Source organism: Salvia miltiorrhiza, chromosome 2, assembly GCF_028751815.1.
Source record: "Salvia miltiorrhiza cultivar Shanhuang (shh) chromosome 2, IMPLAD_Smil_shh, whole genome shotgun sequence".
Lineage (NCBI taxonomy): Eukaryota > Viridiplantae > Streptophyta > Magnoliopsida > Lamiales > Lamiaceae > Salvia > Salvia miltiorrhiza.
This window is the reverse complement of record NC_080388.1, coordinates 11,505,373-11,519,996: the sequence shown is the minus strand read 5'-3', so window position 1 is coordinate 11,519,996 and position 14,624 is coordinate 11,505,373. Positions and strand designations below refer to the sequence as shown.

Sequence of the window (14,624 nt, the reverse complement as noted above, 5' to 3'; positions counted from 1 at the left end):
CAATACACTCAAGGATTCCAACCTAACCGCCACCCTAACCTCTCCTATAGCAATCCAAACAATTTCTTGCAACCACCGCCCGGATTTGCGGTGAGCCATGGCATGATCAAGGAAGAGAAGAAGCTCAACCTTGAAGAAATATTGATGAAGTTCATGACCACGACTCAAGCTCACATGACAAGAACGGATGAGAAGTTAGAGGCTCAAGCCAAGCAATTGAAAATGCTTGAGATACAAGTGGGACAAATTGCCGAGTCTATAAACAATCAACGCCAACAAGGGCAATTCCCAAGCAACACAATCGTGAATCCTAAGGAGCATTGCAAGGCCATTGCTCTAAGGAGTGGGACAACATATGAAGAGCCCAAGATGCCCGACGAAGAAGATAGAAGTGGTGTTGTGGTTGAAGTTGGAGATGGCAACCCTTCCAAGGAAAAAGGAGATAGAGGAAAGAAGAAGGAAGTGTACGTGGCTCCACCACCTTATTGCCCACCAATCCCTTTTCCTCAAAGACATCAAAAGAAGAATGTGGAGAATGAATTCTCCAAGTTTCTTGAGATTTTTCGAAAGGTGCACATCAACATCCCACTTGTTGAAGCTTTGAAACAAATGCCCTCCTATGCAAAGTTCCTAAAGGAGGTCATATCAAACAAGAGGAAGATGGGAGAGAATGAGACGGTCAATCTAACCGAAGAGTGTAGTGCCGTTCTCCAAAGGAAAATACCCACCAAGATCAAGGACCCCAGGAGCTTCACAATCCCTTGTGATATTGGGAATGATCGCTTTGGGAAAGCTTTGTGTGACTTGGGAGCAAGTATAAATTTGATGCCGCTCTCAATCTTCAACAAGCTAGAGATTGGCACCATCAAGCCAACCACAATTGCCCTTCAAAAGGCGGATCGTTCCGTTTCTTATCCAAAGGGGATAGTAGAAGATGTCCTAGTGAAAGTCAACAATTTCATCTTCCCGGTGGACTTTGTTGTTTTGGACATGGTGGAAGACAAAGATGTGCCTTTGATTCTTGGGCGCCCCTTCTTGGCAACGGGGAGAGCCCTCATTGATGTTGCTAAGGGCGAACTCACCCTTAGAGTAAATGATGAGAGCTTCACCTTTTCAATCCACAAGGCTCTCAAGTACAAGGAGGAAGAAGAAGAAATGAGGGTGGATGAATGCAAGATGATGCAAGTAATAGAGTCTTGCATCAACATGGAGGAGTACCACACCTACAACAATCCAATGGACACTTGCCTCCTAAACCCTCTATTCTCTTTTGTTGATAATAATGAGTTTAATGCTTCCAACTTATTTGTTGAGACTAATGAAATGAACTTTGTGCAGGAAATTTCACAAGGAGAGGCATATTTCTTGGACTTGAGGAATGGAGAGCCAAAAGATGAAGGAGTGGAGAAGAAGACTCCTAGCTTGGAGTTAAAACCTCTTCCCGAACATTTGAAATACGCCTTCCTTGGTCAGGATGAGGCGTATCCGGTAATCGTATCATCCTACCTTTCTCCTCATGAGCTTGATCAATTACTAAATGTTTTGAGGAAGTATAGGTCCGCTATAGGATGGTCAATTTCCGATTTAAAAGGGATTAGCCCATCCATTTGCATGCATAGGATCTTGATGGAGGATGATTTTAAACCTAGGAGGCAAGGTCAAAGACGGTTGAACCCTATTATGCAAGAAGTAGTAAGAAAATAAGTTCTCAAATTGCTAGATGCGGGAATTATTTTTGCTATTTCGGATAGTGAGTGGGTTAGTCCCACTCAAGTTGTTGCTAAAAAGGGGGGGATAACCGTCATAAAAGATGAGCATGATGAGCTAATTGCAACTAGGTTAGTAAATGGATGGAGGATGTGTATTGACTATAGGATGTTGAACACCGCTACTAGAAAAGATCACTTTCCTCTTCCTTTTATTGACCAAATGCTTGATAGGTTGGCGGGGTATGAATTTTATTGCTTTCTTGATGGGTACTCCGGGTATAATCAAATCATGATTGCCCCGGAGGACCAAGAAAAGACCGCTTTCACTTGTCCTTATGGCATTTTTGCTTATAGACGCATTCCGTTTGGTCTTTGCAATGCCCCCGCTACTTTTCAACGTTGCATGATGGCTATTTTCCATGATTTAATTGAAAATGTAATGGAAGTTTTTATGGATGACTTTTCCATCTTTAGCAATTCTTTTGATCATTGTCTCCATAATCGTTCTATTGTGTTGCAAAGGTGTAAGGAAACTAACCTTGTGTTGAATTGGGAAAAATGTCATTTTATGGTTAGGGATGGAATTGTGCTTGGACACAAGGTCTCTAAAGCCGGATTGGAGGTGGATCGAGCAAAGATAGTGGCTATTGAGAAGCTTCCACCACCATCCAATGAGAAAGCCGTGAGGAGCTTCCTTGGGCATGCCGGGTTCTATCGAAGATTCATCCAAGATTTCTCAAAGATCACCAAACCCTTGTGTCACCTTCTTGAAAAAGATACAAAGTTCAACTTTGATAAAGATTGTTTGGTGGCCTTTGAGAAACTCAAAAAGGCTTTTGTGAGTGCTCCCATCTTGATAACACCGGATTGGTCGCAACCGTTTGAGCTCATGTGTGACGCAAGCGACATCGCCGTCGGGGCCGTGTTGGGGCAAAAGAAAGACAAGCTATTTAGAGTCATCTACTACGCTAGTAGGACTCTAGATATGGCTCAATCGAACTACACCGTCATGGAGAAAGAACTTTTGGCGGTTGTGTATGCCTTCGACAAATTTCGCTCCTACCTCATTGGCACAAAATCCATTGTTCACACCGACCATGCAGCCATCCGGTATTTGTTTGAGAAGAAAGATGCCAAGCCGAGATTGATAAGGTGGATCCTCCTCCTTCAAGAGTTTAATATTGAAATCCGAGATAGGAGAGGATGTGAAAATGTTGTGGCGGATCACCTTTCAAGACTTGAGAATCCCGTGGAAGGGGAAAATGCAAATGTGCCCATCAATGAGAACTTTCCCGATGAGCAAATCTTGCAAGTCAAGGCCCACACCCCATGGTATGCGGACTACGTCAACTATCTTGCATCCGGCATTCACCCACCGCCCAAGTTGAATCGTTACCAAAGAAAAAAATTCTTTCATGATGTGAAATTCTTCTTATGGGATGAACCGTTCTTGTATCGATGATGTGCCGACACCATCATCCGGCGGTGTGTACCCGAAGTGGAATGGGGAGCTATTATGAGGGAGTGTCATTCTTCCCCAAGTGGAGGGCACTTTGGCACCAACCGAACCGCTTTTAAGGTGCTTCAAAGTGGCTTCTATTGGCCGACTATCTTCAAGGATTGCCACTCATTTATTTTGAGTTGTGATCAATGCCAAAGAATGGGAGGAATTTCAAAGAAGCACGAGATGCCCCTTAACAATGTGATTGAAGTTGTGCTCTTTGACGTATGGGGCATAGACTTTATGGGCCCATTCCCAATGTCTTTCGGCTTCCAATACATTTTGTTGGCCGTGGAGTATGTTTCAAGATGGGTGGAAGCAATTCCTACTCAAACCAATGACTCCAAAGTGGTGATCAAGTTCCTCCAAAAGAATATCTTGACAAGGCATGGAATTCCAAGGGCCTTGATAAGCGATGGAGGATCCCACTTTTGCAACAAGTGGATGGAAGGCCTTCTCAAAAAGTACGGGGTGAAGCATAGAGTGACAACGACTTATCACCCTCAAGCAAATGGTCAAACCGAGTTGGCAAACCGGGAGATTAAACAAGTACTTGAGAAGACGGTGAATGGGAGCCGGAAGGATTGGTCTCTCTTGCTTGATGACGCACTTTGGGCATATCGAACGGCGTACAAGACACCGCTTGGCATGTCACCATACCAACTTGTATATGGGAAGTCATGTCACCTTCCCGTGGAGTTAGAGCATAAGGCGTATTGGGCGGTCAAAAAGCTCAATTTTGATTTCAAAAAGGCGGGCCAAGCTAGAGTTTTCCAACTCAATGAGTTGGATGAATTTCGAAGTGAGGCATTTGCAAGCTCAAGCCTCTACAAAGAGAGGACCAAGAGGTTTCATGATAGGATGATCCACAAACGGGAATTTGCACCCGGGGATGAGGTCCTTCTCTTCAATTCCCGCCTTTCACTCTTTCCGGGAAAGCTCAAGTCAAAATGGTCGGGCCCATTCCTCATCAACAAGGTCTCCTCCAATGGAGCTATTGAATTGAAGGGCAACGACGGACGCACTTTTGTGGTGAATGGCCAACGCATCAAGTCATATTTTTGAGCCGAGCCACGAGATGAAGTGTCCGTCATCACTCTCGCCAAGCCAAGGACATGACACGATCATGAAGACGTCGAGCTCACGACGTTAAACTAAGCGCTAGTTGGGAGGCACCCCAACAAGGTATCTTTTCATTTTTGCAAGTTCAATAAACACACACATACATAGGTATTTATATATTGATCTATGTATATATTTATATATGTGTGTGAGTTTCTTTCGATTTGTGTTCTTATTTCTCTTCCTAATAATACAAAAAAAAAAAAGAGGAGAGTTGAAGGGGTGAAACTTGAAAAAGGCATGAAAAATGGATTATTTTTGGTGTTGGGCTCACCCAGGGCGGCCGCGGCCGGGCCCGCAGCCGTGGGCCTTGCCCAATACCCATTTTTAGCATCGCCCAGTAGGCCCGCGGTCCCGCCCGCGGCCGCGGGTCCGACCGCGGCTCATGCCGAGCGGAGTCCAGAACGTTTTGGGCGAGGGACCGCGGTCCCGACCGTGGCCGCGGGTCCCCTGCCCGTCCGTTGACCGCGTTGACCGGCTGTTTCACCCCTAAAATTCAAATTTTTCACCCTTTCACTTCACTTTTCACCCATTTTACACACACCCACGAAATTACACTCTTTTCTTCTCCACTTTCACTTCCAAATCCAACTTCAAGGTATGTTTTACTTGCCCTCATTCCTTCATTTATACATTCTAAGCATGATTTAGATGATTTTTACCGATTATTTTGTGATATTTTGCCTTCTACATGTTTGTATGCAATTATGGCTCAAAATTAGGATTTTTCCTACATTGTGCTACATTGTTGAATTGATGCTTTTAATTGCTTCTATACATGTCTAGGATGATGGGTCTTTCATTTATTTGCAATTTAATCGGTGAATTTATGCTTAATTGACATTTTTGCTTGAGATTTTGCTTGTGTTGGATGTGGATAAATGCCTAAGTTTGGGGGATATTTTTAGTGATTGTGGGCTTGATATTGATGCTATGTGTGTTGTGAGATGCGTTGTGATAAGGTGATGAAATTATTATGCTTTTAGAATAAGAATTCACCCTTTTTTCGGGTTAATTTGCTTAGTTCAATATGTTAGTTGTTTGTTGTGTTTTTGTTGAAGTATCTTTATCTTTGTTTTTGTCTTTGTAAAAGAAAAACTCACTCTTGTTTTTGTAGGCACCTTTTGCTATGGCCCCACGATTGACTAGAGGGAAGGGCAAGAAAAAGCCTCTAGCTCACGCGCCGCGGCACAAGAGGACATCATTACGACGCGCCAACCTCAGTTTTATGGCATTGAGCTTCCAAACCGAGCCGCTCGTGAAAAGTAGGAGCAACTAAGCGCCCTCCCTCAACGGCAATGTCGCTACATTTGCTCGGATACCATTGAAACAATGGGCATAACCAATGATGTGTGGACCTTGGCGGACCAAGGCGGATGGAGGAGGGCCGTCACCGGCGGGTGGTTAAGCTATCGAGGGCTCACATTGGAGTTTCTCTCCACGTTTACCCTCCAAAAGGAAAATAGATCTCCATCTCGAATTACTTTTCAACTTGGGGGTGAGCCCCGGGAGCTAACAATCGATGATCTGGACGACTTGATGGGTTGCCCGCGAGGCGGGCCTTATGTGGAAGAACTCGAATTCAATGCCCAACCCAATTGGTCTTTGATGACCCGGGGCGAAGTGGACGAGGTCCCCTACTACGACTCCAAGAAGGCAAAAGCAAGCTCGCTCCGTAACCCCGTGATCCGCCTACTCCAACGAGCATTTGGATTCACATTCCTCGCTCGAGAGAATGTAGGTTTTTGCCGTGCAAATGAGCTTTTGCTCATTCGGCGAGCTCTCGCCCGTCGCTCGTTGTCCATTGGTTGCCTTCTTGCGGACCAATTTGCTTCTCAAGCCCGCATCACAAGCGGGAAGATTTGTATTGGGGGGATGATCACCCCCATAGCGGGGCATTTTAATATTGACATCACCGTGGAGCCAATCTCCCAAGACATCCTCCTGGACCGGCGTTGCCTCGTGCAAAATCATCTCCTCGCCGCCGGTCCCCGCTTGCTTTGGGTTCTTAAGGAGTATAACCATTTGGTGTACTTCCCTTTGCCCAGTCCGGCCCTCACCACCATCTTGGGCCCCGGCGAAGCCACCAACCTTGGCTTGAAAGAAGCCGCCCATCTCGCCTCCATCATTCCAAATCTCCATGCCGCACAACACGCCCCCGAGGGCGAGGAGGAAGAGCAAGCATATGAACAAGGTGGTGCGATACCTCAACCACTCCGACGTATCCGGGATGGGGTGCCGAATTTGAGGATAGGATGATGGGCCGCTTCGACACCTTCCAAGCCGCCAATATAGCCCGTTTTGATGCAATTCAAGAAGAGCAAAGAAGGCAATACGAAGCCTTCTTGCAATATCAAGAGGAGGAGCGGCGCCGCTATGAGGAGCATATGCGCCACTTTTACACCTTACATGGCCCCTTTCCGTCGCCGTAGCCGTGCCCGTCCCCGTTGTGAGTTCGAGACAACTTCTCCTTCTCTTTTCCTCCAACCTCATTTCCACTTTGTGTGAAATAAGTTTGGGGGGAGGGGGAAGATGGATTAGTTGTCTCGTTTATCTTGTGTTTTTGCATGTTTTGGTTTTATCTTGTTTTGTTGTTGTTTTGAATAATTGGAAGATTGAGACTTTTTGATGTTTTGGTTTGTGTTGGGATAATTGTAGCAAATTTTGTGAGGACGACTTGTTTGTTATTGGGCTTATGATATGACTGTGTTTTTGAAAAGAAATTGTTATGTGTCACTTGTTGATTTTGCATGTCGGGTTTGAACTTGTGACGATGAGCTAAATGTTATACCTCCAAGAACTTGAAAATGAAAATGAGCTTGTGAGAATTGAGCCTTTGATTGTCATACAATTACAATCTCATTTTATTCTTGAGTGTAAATCATTTGAGCATGTGTGTTGATCTCTAGAACTTGCCATGAGTCATCTCTTGAAAATAAAAGTAGATGTGTTGTTAATATTGAAGTGATTTAAGGTCATCTTTGTTAGCCACTTAACTCAAATTGTGTCCAAACTCTCATATGATCCTAGTTTACCCCTTTTGTGCCTTGTAGCCTTTCTTTGAATGAACCAATGATAAAGGGGTAGAACCTAGAGTGTTGGTGGTTGCTTTGATGAAGAAAAGTTTGGGAAATGATTGAAAATGCTTATCAAGCTTTGATTAAGTGAAAATCACTAGTCCCCTATGAGCTCAAAAAGAAAAAGAAATGAAAGTGAATGTGAATAAAAGAGCATAAAGGGGAGTGATTTACCTTTTGAATCATGGCCATGATAGATATCACTAAGGATGAAAAGATGAAATGTAGGGATTTTGGTTTTTGTTTGATAAGAGAAATAGTGAAGTCGATTTGTTCATTATGATTATTTGATCGTGGAATGAGTCACTTTGCCTAAAAACTACTCACCTTACCAAAGAGCCCTCATTACAACCCAAGGAAAGCCCTTTTTGATCTTTATTTATAACACATTGAAATATAGAGAGTTAGGACAAATGGCAAGCCTATGGAAGATTGCATACATGATTCAATTTGAGTGCAAACACTTCCAATCTATACACTTGAGAGTTGAGTGCATAATTGAAACATCCACCCTTGTGAGGATTCAAGCTTGGAGGCCATAATATTGAACTCTTCATCACTTGTGATCTCTTGAAATGCATGTCTACTTGTGGTACATTTGTGAAATAATCTTGAAATTTGAAGCCCCTTGAAATAACATCAATTCATGCTTACATGTTTGTTTACTTTTATTTCTTTCTTTTGTCGTTTGGGGACAAACAACGCTTTAAGTTTGGGGGGTTGACAAACATGGATTTCATACCTCAATATCGCATGAATTGTTGTCATTTTCCCCATAAATTGATTGCTAATATGTGTTTGTATCCCAATTTTGAGTTTTATGAAGTCTTGATTGCTTGGTATAGTTTTTGAATATTTTCAGGGTAAATCAAGAGTTGATTGGAGAATTGTGGGAGCATAAGAGTGAAGTACGTCTCGAGAGGAATCCGTGAGCGCGAACGGCGCCAGAATCAGAGCTTGGACTAGGGAGAACGGAGCCGACGAAGCCAGCTGCGCAGGACCCCACGGCCGCGGCAGCCAGCCGTGGCTAAAGAACACTGAACCGCGGTCCCTTCCGCGACCGCGGGCCCGACCGCGGCCTCCTGCGCCCGAGTACAGAACGATTTTGAACGTCGACCGCGGTCAGAGCCGCGGCCGCGGTCCCCGACCGCGGCCTCCTCCCTTTCCAGTCACGTTCCAGACCGCGGTTCGTGCCGCGACCGCGGGGATCCGCCCTTTGGTGGGCCCAGATGCGAATTTTGACTCTAAAACCCCATTTTTCCCCCTTTTTCTCTCATTCTTCCTCACTCTTCTTCTCCAACATTCATTACACACACCAACCCTTTCACTCCCAATCTTCCATTCACAACCCTAGCTCCATAACTACACTCAACCACCCATTTGAAGAAGGCATTGAAGAGGAGAGAGGATTGAAGCAAGCTATTCAATAGGATTTGTTCATTCTTTCTCTCTCTTTCATTTATGTTTCCTTTGTTATTGGGTATGTTATTGTTGAACATGATAGGCTAAATTTCTCTTTGATTTGGGGATTAGGCTAGATGATTATTGTAATGGATTGATTATTTGTGCTCAATATAAATCTTGTTTGTTCCTTTGCACATTATCTTTTCAAACTCTTGCTTTATTTCTTGTATGGTTTGTTGGCCACATTCTATGCATTCCTAATTTGCAATTTGAATCGGGAGATAATAATTGCAATAGATAAGGTGTTTGAAACATATCAATTCGATAACCGGGAGGTTGAGAGTTGGGTGAGAGTATGTTGATCTTTGTGTGCTTTTGGGAGTTATAGGTTAGAAGTTGACCGGGGACGGCAATTATGACCCGTAATCTACCGTTCTAGTCATCCGGGAGGGTGCTAGAACTAGTTGGGAGATCACTCTAGATAATTAGGATCGTCAAGATTAGTATTGAGCTATAATTGAAGTCCTTTGCTTAACCATCGATTCCTAGTCCCTAAATCATCTTAATCATTACATTAGTCCACGTTGTTTACTTGTTTTCATTTCTTTGCACTTGTTAAGTATTTAGTTAGATAATCAAACCAATCACTCCATCGTTTAGTCTAAATAGTCTAGTAAAATGAATTAGGATAATCACTAGATTAAACTACTAATCCTTGTGTGATACGACCTTGCTTCCATATATTACAACTACCCGTATACTTGTGGCGTGGTGAAAATATTAGCGAACATCGACTCCACACGAAAGAGACAACCCACCAACAAGAAAAAAACACTAGGACCTAGTTTCCTCTCCAAAAGATGATAACTTTTTTTGTTTCAGAAATACAATAACCTTACATGGAAATGAAAAACCAAGGAATAACCACACATAAGCGAGAGAAAAATTATGAATACCAAATTGAAAACCAAAATGCTAAAACAATGAAAAGGGCGCGACTTTTCAGTTGTCTTTGCCCCCTAAACCTTAACGACGACGTTTCATCTTAATTAAATCCATTCGGATGCCAGCGTGGTGCCAAGTTAGTTCCAGCGCAACAAAAACATGCCACGTGTGTGTATTACCAAAAATACCCTTATCGGAAAATGACCGGAGAGACCAATTCAGATCAATGTCAAAGTTTAGTAATTTTTAAAATTCACTTTGAAGTTCGTTGCCCAGACCAGAATTTGGGTATAGTTTGGTAATTTACATGCCATTAACCCATTTTTAAAATAGCCTACTGGTGTATTTCTCTCTCTCCCCCCCCTCCAATACACCAATTCAGTGACCCTCCGGGACCCAACATGATTAAACCCAAGATCTTTCACAAAAAAAGAGTCTTTGAGTGACTTAGCTTTGCCACTTGAGCTATGCCTCATTGGCTTGAGAATTTCATATTAAAAATATAAATTGTTGGGCACATTAAGTTTATATCGTTTCCAGGAATGCTACTTATATACTCCCTCCATCCTGTAAAAATAATAATAGGAGAGAATGATACGAGTTTTAATAAAAGTGTTTTAAGTATATTTTTCTCACTCTCTCACTAGATTTGTTGCGAGTGTATTAAATTGACAAGGTAAATCAATATTTTTTTATCTATGTGGGTAAAAATATTTTGGTGGGCGAAATAGATTCTAAAAATATTAATAGAGTAGTAGAATTAGGTTTGATCATATCAGCACAAATGCCCCGGATCCAATCAGAACTTCTAAATGAAGCGTGCTTGGACGAGAGTAGTATTAGGATGAGTGATCCCTAGAAAAAAAAATAGAGTTAAGAGGGTTTTTTAGGACAATAACTTAGATCGATTTGGAAATTAGGATAAAAATTTTCGGACTTGTAAAAATAGGACACTAATTAATAAACGTTGCACCCACATGACATTTCTCGGCTCATTACTGAATTTTCGGGCTTACCCGCTTAGACCAAGCACGTGACATCTTATTTGGAACCCTAAAAATGACGTGCTTATCACATAATCATCCCCTCCGTGCGGGTTGTCACGTGCTTGGTCCGTGCGGGTAAGCCCAAAAATTTGATGATGAGCCGAGGTACAACACTTATTAATCAGTGTCTTATTTTTAAAGCTTTGAAAAAATTTATCCTAATTTTCAAATCGACTTAAGTTATTGTCCTAAAAAAATCCTTACTCAAAATAGAATTATGGAATTAAAATCTTTTTCACATGGGAAATAAAAGAGCACAAATATCGCTTTTTTTTTTTTAATTTATCATTTCGAATATTACTACTATTTCATACATTTTCAATTTTTCATAAACCCATTGTTTCTTAGTCAATCTTGATAGAAAGTATTTTCATGCTAATATTAATGAAGCAAGAAAGTTTTCATTCCTCAGTTCCAAACATGATCACAGGCACGGTATTGCAGTGATGCATCCTCCAAATAACGTTGCTAAACTCAATCAAGAAAACACGAAATCTTTTATCCACGTCGAACGATCATTTAACATGGGCGCCATCAAAGCTTACAAAATTGAGACATTGAAACGATACAAAAGCGAGGGGGAGATAAGAAAGCTACAAAATTATACACCATAGCTACCAAGTCCATCCAAATCCCAAATCCCAAATCCCAAATCCCCTGTCCGATTAGGAACCACTTCACAATCACAACCCATCTATATACTTTTCATTGCAGATGCATTATTGGAGGGCATTCACGAACGCCATTAACGACGCCACGTCTCTGTTCTCCGATGGATACTTAATGGGACGCAGAGAACGCTTGGGGAAGAAGACTATAGTAGGGAAGCTTCCCAGCTGCAGCTGCTGCTGCGCAAAGGCCTTCTCCTCCCCGTCTGCTCTGAACTTCGCCACCTTCACACCCAACCCCGCCAGCGCCTCGGCCAACTCCACGTAAGATCCCTCCATCGCCTGACAAAACTGGCACCAAGGGGCATACAGCACGACAAGCCACGGCTCCTGCCTGTTTTCCAGCTTCAGCAAGTTGTCGATTCCCTGCCGGCTCAAGCTCACTACGTTCTCAGTGGTGAAGAGATCTGCGGCAGCCGGGGCAGTCCCGTTTGCTTGGACATTCGAATTCTCCTCCTTGATGTTGCCCTTGTGCAGGCCGCACTCCTTGGCCTTGGCATCCTCCCACCACCACCGTCCCTCACGCTCGTGCTGCCCAGGCAGGACCGCCCTCGTGCACGGCTCACATCCGATCGAGATGTAACCCTGAGCGTGCAGCGAGTTCACGGGCACATTCATTGCTCGGAGGAAGTTCCAAACATCGTTGCCCTTCACATTCGCCACCGGATTCCACTTCACCAAGCTCCCGACTCCACCATCCAAACCCTCGAAGACAGGATCAACTTGGACAACGGGCACTTCTGATCGAGTTCCTGGAGACTGATCCTTTCGCTGGCCCGTTATCCATGCCCGGAGCCCCTTGAGGGCCCGCCTCAACGGCCTCACCTTCCTCACGCGGCAGCACTCTTGATGGCCATCTTCATAGAAGGAGAAGAGGCCCTTGCTTCTAACCAAAGCTTGAACCTCAAGAGCATCTGGAAACATGTATTCGATACGAATCCCATACTTCTTCTCGACTTCATCGAAGAATTTATATGTCTCCGGATTCAATCTCCCTGTATCAAGGCTGAAAACCCTGTACGGCCGTCCTGTTAAGTGTGCATATTCAATCAAAGCCACATCTTCAGCCCCACTGCAAAAAATTTAACATTGCACCAGTCAGCTAAATGCTTCACAACATGTCACAATATTTAGCATCAATAACCCAAGCATAAGGTGTTCACTTACTAAAGATTAAACTGATCTCAAACTATCCAAAATTAATTTTGATATAAAGGCAGTCCAAGACTTAAGACTAATCTTATGTGATACCCTCTCGAGACTAAATACTCCATCCAACCAAACAATATATCATATTACAAAGTCTGATCTAAGCCGCTAAACTGAACATAACACTACGCTACATTCAACATCTAAGCAAAACGCAACAAAAATGAATTTATCCCTTGCTTTTTTGGTGGATGAATGCTTGATCGCATCAGGGTTATATGGAATATTATTATTTAAATTCAGCAACTATTTGAAAATGACTTCTCATGGACGCCCCGGGCCCAAAATTAATTGGACTCCTAGACATGTGCTTCGGTTCACTCAGGAGTCACTCGTGAAATAAAATATTTAAGATTCTGTCACCTTTTGTATCTTTCCCCACTGAAAGGGCCCCACAACAGTGTTTATTTAAACAATATATAATCAACGGTCACCTATGGTCTTCAAGGCACTATTATACATAGAAATCAACTTGTTTAGGGAATATATATTAATCTTTTATCAACCGGAAAACGGAGATCTTTGCATAAACATACAAGTAGATATCGAATTCGCATGTATTTCTAAATAGTTGGTAACTATACAATAAAATATTGAGTTAATAATATTTTATATATCGAACTTTCATCGATTTCTATAAAATATCCTGAATTGTTATTTTCTTCTAAAAAGCTTAAAATTTTTAACTTTTTTCATAAAATATTCTGTTATATAAAATTCAGTGATGAAAATATGATAAATAAAACTCTTAAAAACAATCCAGGCAGTGAGTGAATTACCTAAACGCGATAGCAATATCATTTCCGAATTTCTCGAGGGCCTTATCCATAATCTCAAGAGGAGAAGCATTTTGGAGCTCCTCCGCCAATTTCTCGAAGTCCTCTTCTACCTCCACTTTCTCTACCACCTCTGCAGAATTTTCGAAAATTAAAATTCGACCGAGGGCAAACGTGTCAATTAACAAATAGCATAGGAAAATTAATGTCAGATTATGATTCAAAACTTTTTCAATTGAAAAAAATCTGCATGCACAGTCCTAATGAATTTTTTGCTACGTACCAGGAGCAGCCAAGGTCGAAGCCGACGGAACGATCGAATCACTCCTCTTGGGCTCCGCGTTCAAAGGCTTCACGGCGGCGCAACGCCGTGAAAGGCTCACCGACGCTGGTGGAAGGTTAGACCTATCCAACGGCTGAAACGCGCCGAATTGCGCAGCTGAAGCAAGAGAAAACGCGATTCAATTTATCGAATTACCAAAACGTGTTTCGAGAATATAAAATTGGGACGAGATTTTACCTCTGGGCTGCTCGAAAGAGGAAGATGGAGAAGGGCTATGAACGGCTGCGGGCGAAGAGGATATGGAAAACGCCATCGATGAAATGAATTCTTCGCTGTAATACGAAATTGGAAACCCGAATTTCCGTTACTGGGTTTTGGGAAACTGTTGTGAAAATCTGTTTGCAGTGTGTGTTTTTGGTGAGAAACGATTTGGAAAAATATATAAAAGCGGGGAAATGAAGGGCGGGGGGCGGCCGTGCTAGGTTCATTGAACATGGACGTATTTTAGGCGCTGGGGAGAATGCTGATGTGGCGCTACATGATTGGGTACTTTTGAAATGACGTCCTAGTCGTGGCAAGCTGAAGGCTGGGAGGAGAGAGAGAGAGTGGTGGCTGTGAATCCTGTACCAGTCAAGGTTAAATTGGATACTTCTCTTTTTTTCTTTTTCTTTTGAGAGAAAAATTGGATACTTCTCTTCATTTTTTTCTTTTCTTTTTATGGAAAAATTGGATACTTCTCTTGTTGCATCTTTTATTATAATAGATTGATTTTTTTTTTGAAATATTGTATAGTATAAAATATGTTATTTCAATTAATTTTGCTTAATTCATATCTTATATACAGGGTGAAATTTGAAATTTTTAATAATGAACATAAAAATGCT

General features: G+C 42.5%; 2 protein-coding genes across 2 annotated transcripts; one reads left to right on the top strand and one right to left on the bottom strand.

The window, feature by feature from the left end:
- Positions 1–174: 174 nt before the first annotated feature.
- LOC131007994 (uncharacterized) lies at positions 175–3,171 on the top strand. Its single transcript, XM_057934900.1, has 3 exons — positions 175–1,667; positions 1,752–1,838; positions 2,232–3,171. The coding sequence occupies exons 1-3, from the start codon at positions 175–177 to the stop codon at positions 3,169–3,171; spliced, it is 2,520 nt and encodes an 839-aa protein (XP_057790883.1).
- An 8,111-nt stretch (positions 3,172–11,282) lies between these two features.
- Positions 11,283–14,162, bottom strand: LOC131011202 (5'-adenylylsulfate reductase 1, chloroplastic-like). Its single transcript, XM_057938996.1, has 4 exons — positions 13,978–14,162; positions 13,741–13,896; positions 13,461–13,590; positions 11,283–12,544 (listed from the first exon to the last, which is right to left on the bottom strand). The coding sequence occupies exons 1-4, from the start codon at positions 14,051–14,053 to the stop codon at positions 11,524–11,526; spliced, it is 1,383 nt and encodes a 460-aa protein (XP_057794979.1). The 5' UTR covers positions 14,054–14,162; the 3' UTR covers positions 11,283–11,523.
- Between the last annotated feature and the right edge of the window lie 462 nt (positions 14,163–14,624).

What these genes read in the sequence shown, in the direction of transcription:
- LOC131011202 (XM_057938996.1), bottom strand. Translation starts at nt 14,053, where the DNA reads ATGGCGTTTTCCATATCCTCTTCGCCCGCAGCCGTTCATAGCCCTTCT. An exon ending in CTCTTTCGAGCAGCCCAGAG is followed by an intron (nt 13,897 to 13,977) that starts GTAAAATCTCGT and finishes CTCTTGCTTCAG; the next exon opens with CTGCGCAATTCGGCGCGTTT. An exon ending in GATATTGCTATCGCGTTTAG is followed by an intron (nt 12,545 to 13,460) that starts GTAATTCACTCA and finishes AATTTTTTGCAG; the next exon opens with TGGGGCTGAAGATGTGGCTT.
- LOC131007994 (XM_057934900.1), top strand. Translation starts at nt 175, where the DNA reads ATGACAAGAACGGATGAGAAGTTAGAGGCTCAAGCCAAGCAATTGAAA. An exon ending in AGGAGGCAAGGTCAAAGACG is followed by an intron (nt 1,668 to 1,751) that starts GTTGAACCCTAT and finishes TATTTCGGATAG; the next exon opens with TGAGTGGGTTAGTCCCACTC. An exon ending in GATGAGCTAATTGCAACTAG is followed by an intron (nt 1,839 to 2,231) that starts GTTAGTAAATGG and finishes TGTGTTGCAAAG; the next exon opens with GTGTAAGGAAACTAACCTTG.